The following is an 18770-nucleotide window of genomic DNA, read 5'->3' on the forward strand; positions in this document are numbered from 1 at the left end:
TTGGGGCTTTGTTTGTTTGTTTTGCCTCTGATTTTTTTTTTTCGTTATTTTGGACAAAATGTCGGTGCGTGATGTAAAAATTGAGCGAGGAACCTTGATGGCATTGGGAGCTTTGCAGAAGGTGCAGTTTGGATTCTGCTTTTCCCAGGGTGGCAGCTCGGTCTTGGCCGGATGAATCTTCGCTGCTGGCCGTGGAAACGGCTAGAGCAGCTTGTTAGTTGATTTTTAAATTCCTAAGTGTTGTATTTAAAGGCTTACGTGCACAGAGAAGGAAGCGCCACCTTAAATAAGCATATGGGCGATTAACAGGGTATGTTTTCCTCTCGGAAAGGGAATTTGGTAGCTTTGACCAATGTCAGTGTGTAAATATTTAGACGTTATTAGTGACTTTTTAACATTTTTCAGCGAGATCTGTTATTTACAGTGTGTCATATGTTATTAATGCTCGTTGCCTAAGTTCCCTGGCAAATCTGCTTCATGCCTTCTGAGAAAGTAGACAATTGATAGATTGTCCAAGGGATGGAAAAAAATGTGAGTGGGTTTTCTAACTTGAGTTCGGTAAATCCTTGAACGCTGGCGTTGTGAGACACATCACCTCCCCTGTAACCTTGCTGTGTGATGAGATAAGTGTGAGCACTTTGAAGTGTTTTCATTAAAATGACAATTTTAGGTGAATATTGAGAGAAGAAAATGCTCCTGGTCTATTTCTTGGACTTAACATTTCCCTTCTCTCCTCCTTTTCTCTTTAAAAGTTTTCCAAGAAATAACTTCACCAAGATGTCCAGTGATAGGCAAAGGTCCGATGATGAGAGCCCCAGCACCAGCAGTGGTAGTTCAGATGCGGACCAGCGAGACCCAGCCGCTCCAGAGCCTGAAGAACAAGAAGAAAGAAAACCTTCTGCCACCCAGCAGAAGAAAAACACCAAACTCTCTAGCAAAACCACTGCTAAGTTATCCACTAGTGCTAAAAGGTAATGTGTAAAAGGATTAAGCACATTATCAGGTTGTCTTCCAAATGGTTGGACGCTTTTGTTGGTTTTACATCTGTAGCAGCAGTTCAAAAATATTTACTTCGTGATCACTTTTATTTGCACTCAAATGAGTTGTCATTCTTTAGGTGGCATATAAGCCACCTCCCTAGAATTGTAATTGTACTTTTCAGCAAACTTACTCTCTACTTTGGTAACTTCAGTAAAGAAGTGTCCTTGAGTAGAGATTGGACCAACGTTTTGACAGATTGTTTTAGGAGTTGGCAAGGAAAATTTGGTGAGGCCAAATTAGCTGGTACATTGAGGATGTTCCTTTTTATGAGTCATACTCTTCTTCATTGAAATTGACACTTCTAGAGATCAGCAGCGCCACTCTTCATGAAACTTAATGATTAGAAATAATTATGGTTGCTAGAAAATTTGTAAATTCAAGGCCTTAACAACATTTGAGAGCAGATTTAAAATTGTGCTCCCAATTTGCTTTCAGTTTTACAAATGTGACTAAGTCATTGCATCCCAGGTTATTACTTTTTGTAGTTAACTTATGGTTATGCCTCTATATTATTGTGAGTGTAAATAAAACTGAAACATAGCCATTTACAATTTTGGGTGGCAGTTGGCTATTGAAAACTTTCATTGTGCTGGTGACTCTTCACTCTAAAACTTGTGGATATGTTTGACATGTTATTACTCAACAGCAGAAGAAACATTTTGTTGGGTATATTTGAAAGGTCATTTGTTTCCTGTTGGTTTATATTATCTTTGATGGCAAAAAAAAGATTATGTCAATGGGACTCCATTGGTAGCAATAGGGAGGGGAATATCCATGCATTCTATTAGTTATACGTCATAAATGTTTTAGTATTAGCCAGTATTGACGTTTTGTTGATTTTTATTGATCACAACGAAAGGAAAAAGAAGTATAAAACCTGTTCAAATATTGAGTTCTCTAAGTGATTTAGAAGAACTCTTATTTTTCTGTGGGTTTTCACCTCTACTATATCAATAATCCAGTATTAATAACTTGAGAATATTTTATTAAATAATAGCAGTCTTTTAAATAATTTAGAATCCTCAATTTGCTGTAATCCTGTTGAGGGACATATAATACACATCTTAAGTTTTGAAAGCATTTTACATTTGAATAAAATCAGAGAACTGTTTTCCCCCTCCTCTTAACTCAAGGCTATATATCTTATTATTTCTTTTCCCCCAAATGTATTCTATTTTAGTGCTGTACTTAAGATTAGGGAAAACAGAATTGGTTAAGTAAGGTCAGAGTCCTTTAGAAGTTTTTCACTGGTCAAGATGTTTGTAAATTTTAAACTTTTTTTTGACACAAAATATTGTCAAAACTGTTACTGTGCTCATGTAATAGCTTGCTAATTCTTACCTCTGTAAAAGTGACTTAAAGTCATTGTCAAAAATTCTAGTGCTTTCCCTCCTCCCTTCTTGTCTCATTTGCATATAAGCTTGAAAAGAGAATTTCTTTGGTAAAAAGTGTTTTAAAATAGATTTTATAGCCTTTATTGAGTACTAGTAGAGGACTATTTCTAAGATCTGGTGTGAATGTCATACTTATTTACAGTAGCAAGTGAGAAAAAAAGCTGCAAAGTTTCTGTTAAGGGATTTGGGTTATGCCTCTGAGAACAAAGAGGAAGCAGCCATGTTAGCATTACTGAAGGCAAAGCGAGCCTTGCATTTAACTGCATGGTGGTAGAGGGCAGTGTAATTCCCCGGTTATTCTGTAGACTATCTCAAATCCTTTTTGTCTGTTCTCATTTCACTAACAGAATTCAGAAGGAGCTAGCTGAAATAACTCTCGATCCTCCTCCTAACTGCAGGTAAGAAACAAATTTTGTTTTGATTTCAAAATGTGCAAAAATAACAAGAGATTAATGTATCGGCTTGGGATATGTGTGCTGCAGAAGAAGCTACGTTTGCTTCTTCTCAGCTTTGCAAGTGCATGAAACAAAAATTGTCTAAGGTGAATTAAACAAGTTTGGGGGAAAATACTCTTTAGCATGTATCATACATTTGGAATTTATGAATATACTGATTTTGTGCTTCTTACTGAGATTAGTGTGAATGGTGCTGATTTTGTTCTGTTGTAACATTGCTGTAGAGTGTTTATTCAGAACTATATTGCAGAAACTTCGAAAATTTTGCTAAGCTTTAAAGTTACTGCTTGTGTGCAATCTGAACTGACCTTCCAAATTTAGAAATTGCTGAATGTGGTGTTACAAAATGTAAATGCAGTAAACAAGGGTATAGTTTCTGTTTGATTTATTCAGTAATGTGCCTTAAGGACAAATTTTATGTGCTACGCTAATGCTTCTAGTTATTTTCTGGAGAATGCATTGTTGGAATTATTTACATTTTAACCGAATGTCTTAATTACTTGGGAAAATTCTTGGTAATTTTGGTCCTTGAAATACATGTGTGAAAAGCAGTATATGAATTGGAATTTGTAGGAAGAACTCATTTCAGTGAAACTCCTGTAGGATAATTTAAGATTGTCAGTTGGCATATGGTGCATTAAAAGTGACTGGTTGATAATTTTTTTTTTCGTTAAACGTTTTTTCAGTTTGTCTTACCTAGTGCTTTGTTTTTCACCAGTGACTATATGGCTTCCAAAATATATCAGAGTTAGAAAGGACAGTTGTGTAGATAATTTGCCTAGAGATATGTGCTCCAGGGTGAGAGTGGCAGCTAGAAATCAGGCAGTGTTATGGTCTGATACGAAAATGTTTTCTTGTCTTACCTATATTTTTGTTACAAGTTGTGTTCACTTGTGATGATCTGACCTATCTCCGAAGTCTACTTGAGATATAATTGGGTATAATTCAATTGCCTCTTGTGTGTATTAACCAGATCCTTAGATAAGGTGATCTTCTGATTTATTCAGTGAATTAACAGTTTTGCTCATATTTGTAATTAGCTATGTCCGCTCAAAAGGTAAACATGAATGTAAACTAATTTTAAACAGGTAGTTGTATGTCAGATCTCAAAGTATTAAGAGCTGTGCTGTCCAGTAATGCAGCCACTGGCCACTTGTGGCTAGTGACCGCTTTAATTGTTGTCCAACATGAGATGTGCTGTAAGTGTAAAACACACATTGAATTTTGGAAAACTTTGTATGAAGCAGAGAATGTAAAATACCTTACTGGGTTTTAGAAGTATCTGTTACATGGTTAAATGATAATATGTTGGATATGATAAGTTTTATGGAATGTTTTAAAATTTTACTTTTTTACCATTTTAATGTGGTTAGAAAATTTAAAATTATGTGTGTGGCATGCATTATATTTCTATGGAACAGTGCTGCTTTAGAGAATAAATAAATCCTTCCACCTTCCTCAATGGTTTGTCAAATCTGTAGCCATTTAGCGAGGTCAAGTTAAATTTGCTCTCTGAAGAATTACTTAACTTGCAGAGGGTGTCCTAATATTTCTCATTATAAAAGATACAAAGATCTATCAATTCAGAACTCTTAAATGTTTTAAAATTGCATGTAATGTCAAACATTTTTAAAGGTTTCACAAACTAGCATACGTGCCTAAGTCTAGAGAACCCAGTAGAGAATGTGTTGAATGCCCTTGGAGCAGTAGTGTAATGTTGCAGTTGCTGAAGAAGTACGCTTTACATGTTTAACCCGGGAATGGTTCCACAAGGTCACTGAGGATTATTTTACAGGAAGTAGAATGTTTCTAGGAGGCAGAAAGTTTAACTTGTTTATTTTTCTCCCTATATACCATATGTTGTTTCAGTCCATGAAATGCTTCACCTTTAGTGATCAGTGAAATAGCGAACAAACGTGTGGGCTTGCAAACAATAACCTGGAATACATCATCTACACTTTCCCTTGTCACAACTTGGGATGGTTGTAAAGTATGCAAATTCTATATTTCAGTTCTCTAGTTCTTTAATATATGAGTTTATTTGTGCTGTGTGACTAAAGAGAAAGCAAACAGAAAGTGATGAGTCGTAACTGGGAACTGGCAGAAGTTGTGTCTTACTAGTTTGGGGACGTTCTTATTCAGGCGCCCGATGTGCAAAATAGATCCTTTTGTGTCTTTTATTTTAAGTGTCTTCAGCTTTTTGGGAGGTGGAATATGATCTAGTCCTGTCCTTGAGCAGGAATTTGGAATATTGAGTGTTTAGTGGAGGCATTTCAGGATTTTGACAGCTAAGTCTGAATTTGTATTGTATTTGTATCTTCACGTCTGATATGTGACAGATTGTGGTGTTCTTGTACTTCACAGGTGCATGGGTGAGAATTTTAGCTTTATAGTGATTGTACAGGTTAAATTTATTAATTTCTGTTATAGTTAAAAATGGGATTCTATATTAAATTCTAAAATGTGTGAATTCATATTGCCTGAAATCTATGAAACCTAATACTTTTCTGACTTTGATGTTGGACTTTCATGTGTAGTTAATTAATCAGAATTCCATTATGGTTTCGAAAATAACTTTTACAAGCTTGTCAGTATTTGACGGATTTAATTTTTCCTCAGGGAAGAAATGTAAAGTATATTTGTGTACATTCAGGAAAAAGTTGATTGAAATACAAGAAAACTCAGCAAAACCAAAATTACTCCAATGAGACTAAGATTTCTCTTAGATCCCTTCCTCCCTTCCTGTGTTTTATTTATAAAATATTTTTTTTGTTATGTTATATATTCCCTTAGTATATAGCTGTGTCTAACATGTGTACACCATAGGTGATCTTAGGATAGACTTAACTGTTGAATTAAGTGTGTGGCTTTAAACATATTTGAATATATTTCGATAGTAACGATATTTCTTTTCCTAATGGTATAAAAGTTTGATAAAATGTTATTTCCAATGATTTGATGGCATTTCAGTTTTTAGGTGTTGGAGTGCCTTAGGCCAGAGCATTCAAAACATAGGGATATAATATTTATATAGTGGCTTTAGTTTATATTGTTTGCATACTATATTCTAGATTATGGTATACATAGTTGATACGTCAGTGAGAACGGAGGGAGGTTGTGTTTGGGCATTTTCCTGTTTTTGGAGAAAGTGATTGACTAGAATTGTTGAGTAGTGTGCTCTTAAGACGTTTATGTTCCTTCCATCTGTTTCCCAGGGAGTGCCCTTGTCTGATCACAGTAACCCCTTTTACAAGTGGCAGAAGTTTAGGAAGTTGCTGGATTTTTAACTCCACCTCTGATTCTTTCCATTTATGAGAAAGCACAAATGTACGCTCTTAAAATATTCTTTAATATGTTCAGATTGAATCTGTGTTAAAGGTAGATATTCAGGGGCATTTGTAATAGTTTTTAGATGTGGGAAAAGCCTTATTTGGAGGGAGGTGTAATAGTAGCAAGTATTTATTATAATGTGTTCATTTGCAAAACCTGAAAAGTACTATAGTACTTGTAATTTTGCTAACATCCTTCTTTTAAAAACAAAATTAATAAAAGAAGCAGTTAAGTTCTAAACCAGAAGTTGGCAACCCCTGATTTACTCCTATGCCTCGCATTGTCTAATGGTGGGTGAACTCTACCTCCTTTTGAGGGTTACCACCACTTGCCACCATTTTCTAGGGTAGCTTAGAACTTTGCCGCCCATAGGGTGAATCTTCTGATCAGCAGTGTCTGCATCACACGTAAGATTGTCAGAAATGCAGAATCTTGCCTCCCCCACTGCAGAAGTACTGAGTCAAAAACTGAATTTCAGGAGGATTCCCAGGGGAATTGTTTGTATATTAAGGTTTCTAAAGCATTGGTGGGTCTGGTCCCAGCTCTGCCTCTTATTAATTAGTTGTGTTATCTTAGATCAGTTAGGATGTATTTCTGTCTTTCAGTTTTCTTTTTTTCTTTAAAAAAATTTTTTTTAACATTCATTTATGAGAGACAGCACAAGCAGGGTAGGGGCAGAGAGAGAGGAAGACACAGAATTGAAGCAGGCTCCAGGCTCTGAGCTGTCAGCACAGAGCCCAGTGCGGGACTCGAACTCAAAAGCTGTGAGATCATGACTTGAGCCGAAGTCGGATGCTTAACCGACTGTGAGCTGCGCAGGCACCCCTCTCTTTCAGTTTTCTTAAATGTAAAATGGAGATTAAAATAATCCCCCTCCCATAGGTTTATTGTGAGGATTAAATGTTAATATGTTTTAAAGTTTGGTAATGGTGTAAATTGGGTCAGTAAAGTGGCCACAGAATGATTAAAGGGAAAGAGGCAGTTTAGCCACATGCCCTCATTCTTGCTAGCATTCTCTCCAGTGCATCAACATCCTACTATAGGAGTAATTTTATTTTAATCAATTTAACAGCTATTTATTTGAGAACATATAAGCAAAAATTTATATGTATATAACTAAAAGGAGTTCCTTGGAACTTAAGTAAAAAAGAAAACCTAAGAATATTGGGCAAAGATGAGGAAATAGTGTATCCTATTTAAAGGAATATGCATAAAGTTAATGATAATTCATAGAGAATGCTCTGTCTCTGTAGTAAATGGTAATGAAAAATTTTAAAATAAGGATGTTATTTTTTCTCTTTTAAATATTGCTATTAAAATTTACAGTTGAAGTGAGAATGAAATTATATCAACATTTGGAAAATTAGATTCTGAATTGATGTAGTTTACCAGTTACCTAAACAGCAATTTTTTTTCCTTGTCTGTGACTTTGGAAGCTTTTTGTAATTGGTATATGAAGGCAGGTAATAATAAAAATAACAGTGATATCTATAGCTTAGTTGGTTGCTTACACACCACTTGATTTTAAAGCCCCCACATACAGATAGCTTTTTTTCTTGTTTACTTATACATTTGGTTTTTGTTATTGTTGATTTTAGTGTGTGCTAGGTAAAGATTCCCTATTTTATAAAACAAAGTTGTATCCCATTTATCCAGTTAATTCCTTTTATTTTCAACTCTTCAAAAACAATCCTAGAACTCCCTTTTTTTTTTTTTTAAATAAAAGTTAAATCTTATTTGGAAGCTTGATTTCTAAAACAGATAAATACACAGCTACTCTGATTGAAGGTGTTTGTTTTCCTTACCACCCCACTGGGGTCATTATTACCCACCCCACTGTGGATATTATTTACTAAGTTTTGGCATCGGCACAGTCTCTCAAAAACATGAGGATTTTTTGGAGACTTGGGCATTACTCATAATTTTAAGTGATGTTTTATGTTTCTTGAAGCTAATACTAACCAGCATAGCTGAAATACTATAGTATGTTAATGCTATATACTGTGATTATTTGCTTGTCTACCTTCTGTAAGAGTAAGTGTTCCTTTGAAAGGAGGATGGTCTTACACGTTTTTGTAACTCTTGCTTTACACAGTGTTTTGCATGTGAAGATTTGTTAAATTAATAGATAATCGAAATCTGTCAGACCAACAGGAATAGAACTTTCAGGCAAAATAGTGACTTTGGAGAAAATCAATTAAAAATCCCACATACTCTTTACTTTTTTTCATAGTTAGAATTTTTAATATTATTCAAAGGCATTTAGCTACTGCTTCTATTATAAAAGGAAATTGATAATCATAGTACGCCTAATTTTTTTCTCTCTTATATGCCAGTGCAGCAGGAAGACCCAGTGCTGTTGTGACTAAAAACTTTTTCCAAAAGAATGATGTGATTGAAAACACTATTCTTCCCCCAAAAGGTCACATTTTTATTAGGGACATATAATGTTCAAAGCAGATAATATAGTTAGAAAGTAGGTGAAAACAGTGTGGACGTTTACTGCCAATTGTTGTCTCTTTCTATAGCCAACCAATTGGTATCTCATTCCCTCCTTGAAAGAGTTGCTGTAACAACAGATGGATATGTTTAGCTATGGGAAAATCAGCAACTCTTTCTTGTTTAGAGTGCAGGGGCATTCAGATTGAGAATGGGGAGTTTGATCCTGCCATTCTCATCGTCCCTACAAAACTGAGATTAAAAACATACGATAAAACCACTTAACAGATCTAGAGAAATAGAATTTTTTTTTTCTTCCTTTGACAGGGAAGTATATTTGGCATTTTATTAGAATCTGGAAGAAGAAACCTTTTTTAAGTTTTTTTTTTTATTATTATTTATTCATTTTTAAGAGACGGAGAAAGACAGAGCGTGAGTGGGGGAAGGACAGAGAGAGAGGGAGACAGAATCTGAAGCAGGCTCCAGGCTCTGAGCTGTCAGCCCAGAGCCACACACGGGACTTGAACTTGTGAACCTTGAGATCATGACCTGAGCTGAAGTCGAATGCTTAACTGACTGAGCCACCCAGGCACCTCTAGAAGAAGAAACTCTTTAAACTTCAAATCTTTCTTCTGCTTCTGGATGCATGATTCTCAATTAGGGGTAAATTTTGCCTCCCTACTCCTCCCTGCCAGTCCTCTGCCCCCCTCCAAAAAAAAAGCCTAAAGAAGAGTTGGCAGTGCCTGGAGACTTTTGCTTTCACAACTGGGGGAAGAGGGAGTTGCTACTGATACTTCGTGAGTAGAGGTCACAGATGCTGCTAAATGTCCTACAGTGTGTAGAACAACCCCTCTAGCAAAGAATCATCTGGACTAAATGTCAGTAGTGCTCAGGTTGAGCAATCCTGCTGTAGACATTTATTCTGATACCTTGCCTCCTGAGTTGTTGCATAGTTTGCTTTTTACCATTTTCCTGTCTTATTAATAATGACTGCTTAGTACATTGTCCTGCACCTTCCTTAGAGCTGATGGCTCTACCTCTGCTCCTCCTGTACTGTGGTTTACATTCATTGTATATTTTTTGACATATGTGTGTGTTTTTTATGTGAAATCACAGGAATGGCTACCTTGAACACCTGCTAAATTATGGTCTGTTGAGGCCAGAAATGCTTTCGGCGGTATTTTTATTTCTTTTCTGTCTTCTACTAGTTAATTATACCCCTGCATGATCTAGCTTTAGGCTGTTGTATCTGTGTTCTACCAGAAATATTGAAGTACAATGCATCAAGGAGAAACACCTTTGGAAAATCATCAAAATTCAGTTTTACATTGAATTACAAACAGGTTAGAAAGCCATGCTCTTGATTTGGTTTTTATTTTCATCATTAAGACAGTACAGAGAATATTCACTTCTATTGTTGTTCTAAGTCCACATTCTTTTATTTCCAACCCTTGGGGCCAGATGTGTTTCAGAGTACAGAAAATTTTAGATTTTAGAAAGGGAATATGATGATGTGTTTGCTGTATCTTATGTAACATCCCCAGTGGGATCTTCAAGCACATCATATTTCTACACCAAAAATGTATGAATATTTATACTAAATGGGATAAGTAGAAACTACAAATAGTTTCAGGTTAGTTCATGATTTTTAGGGCTTTGGGATTTCAGAATTGTGGGCAAGCTTGTGTGGTCCTATACTACCTCTATTACAATGACTATTGACTACAGCCAGTTACAGTGAAAAAGTGTTTTAAAGTTGGTCTGCTTTTCCTTACCTGTTTCCTAATAGTTGTTTTTAGTTTTTCACGTTTTATTTTTGGATAATTGCTTTTTGTTGCTTATGTTGTATAACTTGTATGCTTAACTAGAAAAAAATTTAGAGTCTTGATTTTTAGAATTCTTTCCCCTTAAGGTGAACTATAAATATCATTTTCTTTTTAAGTTGTTTGTGTATGTTGGATTCCTCTTCCAGTTTATTATTAAATATTATCTTTTAATCATTTCCTTTTTTCTAAATATACAAAATTATACTGAAAACAAGATGTCCTTTAATATTAAACAGAGAACTTGCCATTTTTATGTATGCATTTTGTCCTGCAGCATTTGAGTATAATTGGACTATAAGAAGATACATTAAATTTTGCTTTGTTCACAAACCTAGGCGGCTTATAACCATAAACATATAAAGGTTTATTTCTCTTGCTCATATGAAGTCCACTGTAGGTTCAGGAGCTCTCCTGGGTAGCTCTTCCATGTGTGGACTCCTGATTTGTGCTGCTTGCATCTTGTGGCTCTGTCATTTGAAACATGTGTCCGGGCAAAGAGCTAGAGGGTCATGTGCCAGCTTTTAAGTGCTCTGGTCTGGAAGGAAGACATGAATTAATCACATGGCCTCAACTAACTGCAAGGGGGCTGGAAAATGTGGGGGGAGCATATGGATATTCAATGAGAAATCAATTTTTCTGCCACAAAGGATGTATACTTCCAAGAATAGATGGCTTTCATTCTCACTTCAAAAGAGGAGATAATTGGGCATCCAGCCTGACACTGTCCTGGATTCCATAGCATAGTGCCTACTAATACAGTAACTTGTTCAATTCCCAAAAGAAGCCTATAAGAATCATTCTTGTTAAGATTTCAAAACTGAATCTTAGAATGGTTGAGAAAATTGCTACATGTCACATATGTAGTGCATATATATAATAGATGCAGGGCAAAAATCTGGGTTTACTTTTTGATATAAAAGTAAGCACTTTTGCTTTTGTACAGTGCTGCTTGAGAAATGTAAAAACATACGAGTTGATTGTGGGTCTGTAGGTGCATGCTTAGTTGAAGTGTGTCCCATTTATTCATAGTTTCTTGAAGGATCCAAGAATACACTTCATGTAGGGTTTAGAAACTGGCAAGTAAGGTTCAGATGATGAGTTGGAGAAGAAAAGAATTTCCTTGGGGAGCCTGAGTGGCTCAGTTGGTTAAGCATCTGACTCTTGATTTCTGCTCAGGTCACGATCCTGTGGTTCATGATATTGAGCCTGGCATCGGGCTCTTCTCTGACAACATGGAGCCAGAACCTGGCTTGGGATTCTCTCTCCTCCCTTCCCTGCTTACATGTTCACTCTCTCTCAAAATAAACAAACATTAAAAAAAAAAAAAAAAAGAGTTTCCTTCTTTGGCTTTGGGGTACTAGACTCTTCTTACCACCCTTTTTTTTTTTTTTGAATCATTTAAGCAGTTTCTTTTCAGGGAGCATTCCCCCAGTTGTCATCTCTCCTGCCCTATTCTCTTCCCCTGTAAGAAAGAAGGTCAGGGACTGAGTATGATCATAACGGAAAATGCAAATCTTTGTTCTCTACCATGTAGTTCTTTGTGTATGGCTTTCCTGTGAGCAAAGGAATATCTTCAAATCTACCTCTTCTTTTTTCTCTAGGGTATTGTGAAGCAGTCCATGTTTATGAATTGCTTTGAAGTTGAAAAATATCCCTCTGCAGATAAGAATTTCTGGCTTTATGGAGAAAAGTCTGAATCATATAGGATTTAGGAGAATTTTAATACTGATTCCTCAGCAGCATGTGCACTTACTATTTTTTAATACTGGCACTAGATCTCACTTTTTAACAACTTTGGCTTCATATTAGATTCCTCTTAATTTTGTCTTTTTATAGTTCATTTAATCACTGTTTTCCCTAAATTTGTGAATTTATACAGAAATTTTTCCCAGATAGTATGGGGATTTGCTTTTCCCTTATGAGTCTTTTTAGAAAAGGAGCTGGTCCAATTAGTAAAATAAAATAGACCTGATGTTCTCAGGGTGACCTGCTAGGTTTATATCGTTCATTTTAGATTAATGAAACTAATGGGTTTCATGTATCATTCTGTGTCTTGCATTTTGTCTAAAGGCAGTATTAAAGTTAAATTCTGAAGTTTTGACATATTTTCTCTGTTGACACTTCATTGGTTTTATATATATGGATAAACAGCATAAACTTATTTATAACATCTGTTTTGGATGTGGTGGTCATAGGATATGATTAACCTAAAAAATAACAGCAGTAAGGCAAAATTTCTAGGATCATTACATTTAAAAAAATTTCAGTCCCCTCTTGATCCTCAGTGTATATAGTAATTATTTTAATTTAATGGTTATTTGCAACAAACAGTACTGAAGGGAATTGCAATATTTCCATGTTCATTGTCTGTGGTTTAGCCTGCCTGCTTTGGAGGCATTTGGACCAGTTATAGCATTCCAAAGTTTCTTCGCTGCTTCACTGTCCCAGAGCAAATACACTTTGTCATTCTGTTTAACTTCTAGCTTGTCTGGGGAAAAATAAAGACATCTCTTGTCTGAAATTGCTTTTGGGAGTATAGCTCCACATGTTTTGGTCTGAATGAAAGGCCTAGGGAAACATGAATTTTGTTACCTTTTTATTTTATTTTCCTTTACTTATAAATCATCATGATGATCCTCCCTTTACATCCATGCCTCTCACTTTTTATAAACAACATACATTCCCTTTCTGAGAGTGGTTATTTGTAGTTCGTTTTGCCATTTACAATCTTATAGGTCCTTTACAAATGGATCATTTTTTCACATTAAATTTTAGTAGGTCAAGAATCCATTTATTCAGGGTCCCCAAGAGAATCGATCTTGGAAGATTGTGGCTACATATTTTTTACGGCTTCCTATTGCTTTCTGTAGTCTTCTCAATTTAAACAGTAGCAACAACAAAATATAGAGGGCACCATAAGGCCTTGGCTTTATGGTTTTATTTTTGTTACACACTTGTTTCTAAGGGTATTGGTAATATTTGTTGGATTTGTGATATATATGCTCGTAGTAAATTTACCTGCTATCACAGTGAGGAAAAATCTGGCATTTGATGGGTTTGAACATGAACTTAGATGCATGTGTTCCATGTGGAATTGAGTGACAGTTTTAATTAGTATACCTTTACATTTTCTTTATTTTATTTACACCAGTGTCTGTTTACAATTTTAAAAGATATTTCTATCTTCCCAGATGCTTATTATCCCAGTATCCGTTAGAGGACTATGCCAAGCATTCATTTTCTTATTTTTTAAACCCTAGAATAAACATGTTGCAAATGATTACTTTCCCTTCCTGCAGAGGTTTCTTAGTTTTTGTTGTTGTTGTTGTTGTTTGTTTAATTAACTTTTCATTATGGACAATTTTAAGCACATAAGAAAGTAAACACCCTAGTATGATGAATCCCGATGTAGCTAGCCTTCACCCAGTTTTCAGTAGTTCCCAACCCTTGGCCAGTCTTGTTTCATCTATAATCCCATTCATTTTACCCTCCCATATTACATTGAAGCAAATCTCAGACATCATTTCATATGCATTTTTAAAAGACAAGTATTGCACTGTGCATTTTTGAGAGATAGGGACTCTTCACTTAATTCTCATTCTCTTATTTTTGCAATTTAATGAAAGAACTGGGTGGGGTTTCTGAGAGTCTGGATTTTACTTACTGAATTTGTATGGTGTAGTTTAAAGCTTTCTTTGGGTTCAGTATTTGCTCTAACTTCGGGTCTTGAGTTAGGTCAAGAGGCTTGATCCAATTCAAGTTTGATCTTTCTTTCTTTCTTTCTTTCTTTCTTTCTTTCTTTCTTTCTTTCTTTCTTTCTTATTTTTTTGACACAGTTGCCTCATAAGTGTGCTTTTCTGTCAGGAGATTTGTAAGATCTGATTTTCTTGTTGTGATGTTAGCAGCCATTGGAATAGATCTCTGAAGAGAAACTTACCACATCATTTCTTTGTTTACCTAATGGGGTAAGTTACCTAGTGAACGTAGAGTAAATGCTTAATTTTTTCCCTTGTTTACGTTTACTAGTTTATTTTTAGTGTTTTTTTCAAAATAATAGTTGGTTTCCCTAGTATCCTTTTCAGAATCATTGCGAACTCATTATTTATTGTGTTCAGATCATTGCAGTACTTCTGTATATTGCCATTATAATCCTTATACACTGTCTTAATTTTAAGTAAACTTAAGCTTAAATTGCTGTGCCTTAGGAAACTTTGGGTGTATAAAAATTGCATGGGCATATTTGGTGGTAAAAAATAATGCAAATCGATTCAACTTAACCATTGCCCTAGATATTATTTCAAAAGCGGAATGCAGGGGCGCCTGGGTGGCTCATTCGGTTAAGCATCCACTTCGGCTCAGGTCATGATCACGTGGTCCGTGAGTTCGGGCCCCGCGTCTGGCTCTGTGCTGACATCTCGGAGCCTGGAGCCTGTTTCGGATTCTGTGTCTCCCTCTCTCTGACCCTCCCCCCGTTCATGCTCTGTCTCTCTCTGTCTCAAAAATAAATAAACGTTAAAAAAAATTTTAAAAAAAACAACAAAAAAACCGGAATGCGTATTTTAGCTATTGTTAAACATGGTGACATTCTCTTAGCCACACTTTATCATTTGTTAATGGGTAATTAGTAAGTCTTAACGTTAGAATGACTGAAATACCCTTATTAGAACAACAGGTCTGTTTTTAAGTTCTGAATTAAAATAAATCAAGCTGGAATGCAAAGACCTTTATTAGAATCAAATTAGTTTATCACAAGAAATGAATTTAAAAATCAACCCTGTTGTAATCTAAAATATGCAGGATAAGCAGCCTTCCTTGTCTACTCACAGTGTTTCTCCTCAGGGACCCCCTTGGCATTTTGGGCTGGATTGTGCTTTTCCTTGGAAGACATTGAGCATCTTTGGATTCTGCTGACTAAATGCTAGTGGGGCCCCTTCTAGGGTTATGGCCACCAGAAACCACCTTCTCCCGTTTCCAAATGTCTTAAGGAGGGGGGAAGGGGTTAATCACTTCTAGTTACAAATTACTGGTCTAGGAGCACCTGGGTGGCTGAGTCCGGAATTGTCTTCTATGGAAAAAATAGTGGAAGTTTTCTTCCTCTACCCTTTTTCCCTTTTTCTTTTTACAGCTCCCCGGAACTCTGAACTCTCATACTAAATTTGAACTTTGTGCCTGAGTTTAACATATGTATTAACACACTCTCTTGCAAATAACATATTTGTCTCTGAATATTCTTTTGGTGTTTTTATTGTTCAGTGAATTTTATTTTATTTACAGGAAAACCTGCTTACCTGATGGGATTTTTTCTGCTAGCCTATTGCCTCAAACTGAATGTTTCATTTTCTTTTATTTCTAATCTCTTTCTATTAATCTTTCCTGTTTTTCAGAGATTATCTAAAAGCCTGTTTAATTCTGTCATCTTTTCTCTGTATCACCTACTCTCTGGCCTCCCATTTCTTTATTGAGCCGTGTATACAGCCACTTTTACACTTTTCTGTTTTGTGTTTCTTTCATCGTTTTGTAATCTGGCTTTTCCTCTTCTGTTTTATTTCAGAAATGTCCTCTGGTAATCTTAGCTGTCAGTGTTTTCTTCATAAGACTTATTTGTAATTTCTTTGTTGTTGTTTTCAGTACACACCTTGCTACGTCTCTTTACTTTTCAACTTCTTTTCTGTTTCTGAAATCTTTCTTCTCCTAATTACTCTTTTTTAAGTATGTAGTATTTCCACCTACATGTGGTATTATTCTTTTTTCACGAGTGTATCTTTTTAATCTCTTCTTATCTCCCCTGGGTACTCATGCCACATTGTGTCAGAGGGCCTTTTGATTACAGAATTTCCTCAGAAATCTCCGGGATTGTCCATCAACCTTTTCTGCATTTGGCTCCTCACTTTATTTTTATCTTCTGTTTTGTATAAAAGCCCTGTGCTCTAGTGACAGTGGGTCTGTTTCCCACCTTCTGGGCATGACATGGGTTTTCTAGGCTCTTCAGTCTTTATTTATCTTCTCTCATCCCCTCGATTGGCTTTCATCCTCCGAGCAGTAGTGATCCTTGAAGGCCCATTTCAAGTCCTGCATTTTGTGAAGCCTCTCTTTTAAGAGGCCTACGTATTATTATTTATTCTCTGCTACTTACTACGTGTTGTCATTTGCCCTTTCTTTCCAACTGGGCACCAGACCTGAGTATGGGTCTCAGGTTTCTGTGTATTTTCAGCTCTTAGTGTAATATTCTTGCATTACATCTTAGAATAATTTTAATGAACTTGTTGGTTGAAAGTGGTTCTGAAACCAGCCAAATTCTCAAAGTTTGGAACACTATGGGAACCCTGTTTTGACCATACATCCTGGCTTATATCTGTTTTCTTGGTGAATTATTAATAGCATTTCTTTTCACTTTCAGAAATGCCCCAGTCAGTATGCTAAATTATTGGGTCATGCTGTACTTGGGCAAGGGCATTGTTCTGGTTTGGCTTGGTGAAGAAAGATTCTTGTCATCAATTATTCAGAGCAGAGACTTTGATTTAGTAGTTCCAAGGGTGGCCTGAGAATGTGCATTTTAAGAATGTGCACATTTTAAATGTGCATTTCTTAATTAATTTTAATGGCTAGCTATTTTCTTTTTGTTTCTTTTTTTTTTTTTTTTTTTTTTTTTTAAACTCCCGGGGGTCTGCTGGCCGAGAGCCCCCTCTCGGCTCTGTCGTGGGGGCCTGTGTCCCAGAGCCCCCCGCTCGGCTCCATCCTGTGCAGGCGCTGCCCGCCAGGGCCTCCTGGCTAGCTATTTTCTTAAGCATCCCTTATACTTCAAATGCCGGTGTCATAATACCAAAGTATTGGCAAAAGTGTATGTAGAGGAGTCTGCTAAACATTAAGACTCTATGTGTGTGTGTAACTAATGACTTGAGGACGTGAAATTTTAGTGCAAACAGCTGAAAGCAGAAGTAAATCAGAACTTAGTAAGATGCAACTTTGGAAGAAGATGACTGAGCTAATAACTACAGAGATATCTCTAAATCTCACTCATATGGTTCTGTTTAAAAAACAAGAAAATAAAATACTTCAACAGCAGTATCTTCAGGTAATTAACAGAAGATGAGTCATTTGAAAACATGAATTAGTTTATTTGTAAAGTGACTTTAAAAAATTCTTACTTTATACTTTTGTTGAATACTTTTCTCTATAGATTTACGGATAAGATGTTTTAAAGTCGTAGACATTTTCTTATCTTTTATTCTAGAGCATAGGAAAACATGAAAAACTACCTTAAGCCGGTTTTGAGGCAGGTATAATCTAAATCCTCAAGCACGACCCAACACTGCCAAAATGACCGTTGTCCAATTTCATCGAAGACCAACAGTGAAAACAAGTAGAATTCATTTATTAGGCTATACTCCTCAAACAAAGGGAGCTTGTTACAAGACTATGCAGAGTGGTGGCTTCCAGTCCTGTGACATATTACTTCAATAGGCTGCAGAAGAAAAATTATTGAACATTTTGAAATATAGAATACAAAATAAAAGCATTTGGTATATTTTACCCATTCATCAGTTATGGACATTTGGGTCATTTCCACCATTTGGCTACTGTGAATGGTGCTGCCGCAAACATTTGTCTACAAGCATTTGTTTGAATACCTGTTTTCAGTTCTTTGGGTATATTTCTAGGAGTGGAATTGCCATGTAAGCCTCTGTTTAAGTTTTTGAGAAACTGCCAAACTGCCGTAGCATTTTAGTTTCCCACCAACAGTGTAGAAGGGTTCCAATATCTTTACATTCTGTCACACCTCTTCTGGTTTTTCGACTATACGCATCCTAGTGGTTGTGAAGTGGGATCTCATTGTGGTTTGGATTTTGTTTCCCTGATGACTTGTGGTACTGTGCATTATTTGGTATATTCTAACTGACTCCCAGTTTAAACATTGAAGTAGAAAGGTATTCTCCCTTAAAATAATAAAATATGTTTCCTTCCCTTTAGCAAAAAGCCAATTTCTGCTTATTGAAAATACTTGTGAACAGTTCTTTTAAATTTTTTTTTTTTCAACGTTTATTTATTTTTGGGACAGAGAGAGACAGAGCATGAACGGGCGAGGGGCAGAGAGAGAGGGAGACACAGAATCGGAAACAGGCTCCAGGCTCTGAGCCATCAGCCCAGAGCCCGACGCGGGGTCGAACTCACGGACCGCGAGATCGTGACCTGGCTGAAGTCGGACGCTTAACCGACTGCGCCACCCAGGCGCCCCTGAACAGTTCTTTTAATTTGAGGGGAGTAAAGCCAAGGATGCCCCCATTATA

General features: G+C 36.1%; 1 protein-coding gene across 2 annotated transcripts in view; it reads left to right on the plus strand.

Moving 5' to 3' along the window:
- UBE2E3 (ubiquitin conjugating enzyme E2 E3) overlaps positions 1–18770 on the plus strand; it is a 91624-nt gene that overhangs the window by 629 nt on the left and 72225 nt on the right. Inside the window, exons 1-3 of one of the 2 annotated variants that reach the window (XM_040475548.1) lie at positions 7–121; positions 753–971; positions 2783–2833. In XM_040475548.1, coding sequence (XP_040331482.1) covers positions 778–971; positions 2783–2833 — 245 coding nt within the window. In that variant the 5' untranslated portion in view covers positions 7–121; positions 753–777. Of the gene's footprint in view, positions 1–6; positions 122–752; positions 972–2782; positions 2834–18770 lie in introns of those variants that run through there. The other variant, XM_040475549.1, reaches the window with a different exon arrangement.

This window comes from Herpailurus yagouaroundi, unplaced genomic scaffold (genome assembly GCF_014898765.1).
Source record: "Herpailurus yagouaroundi ecotype Mexico unplaced genomic scaffold, PumYag 140, whole genome shotgun sequence".
Lineage (NCBI taxonomy): Eukaryota > Metazoa > Chordata > Mammalia > Carnivora > Felidae > Herpailurus > Herpailurus yagouaroundi.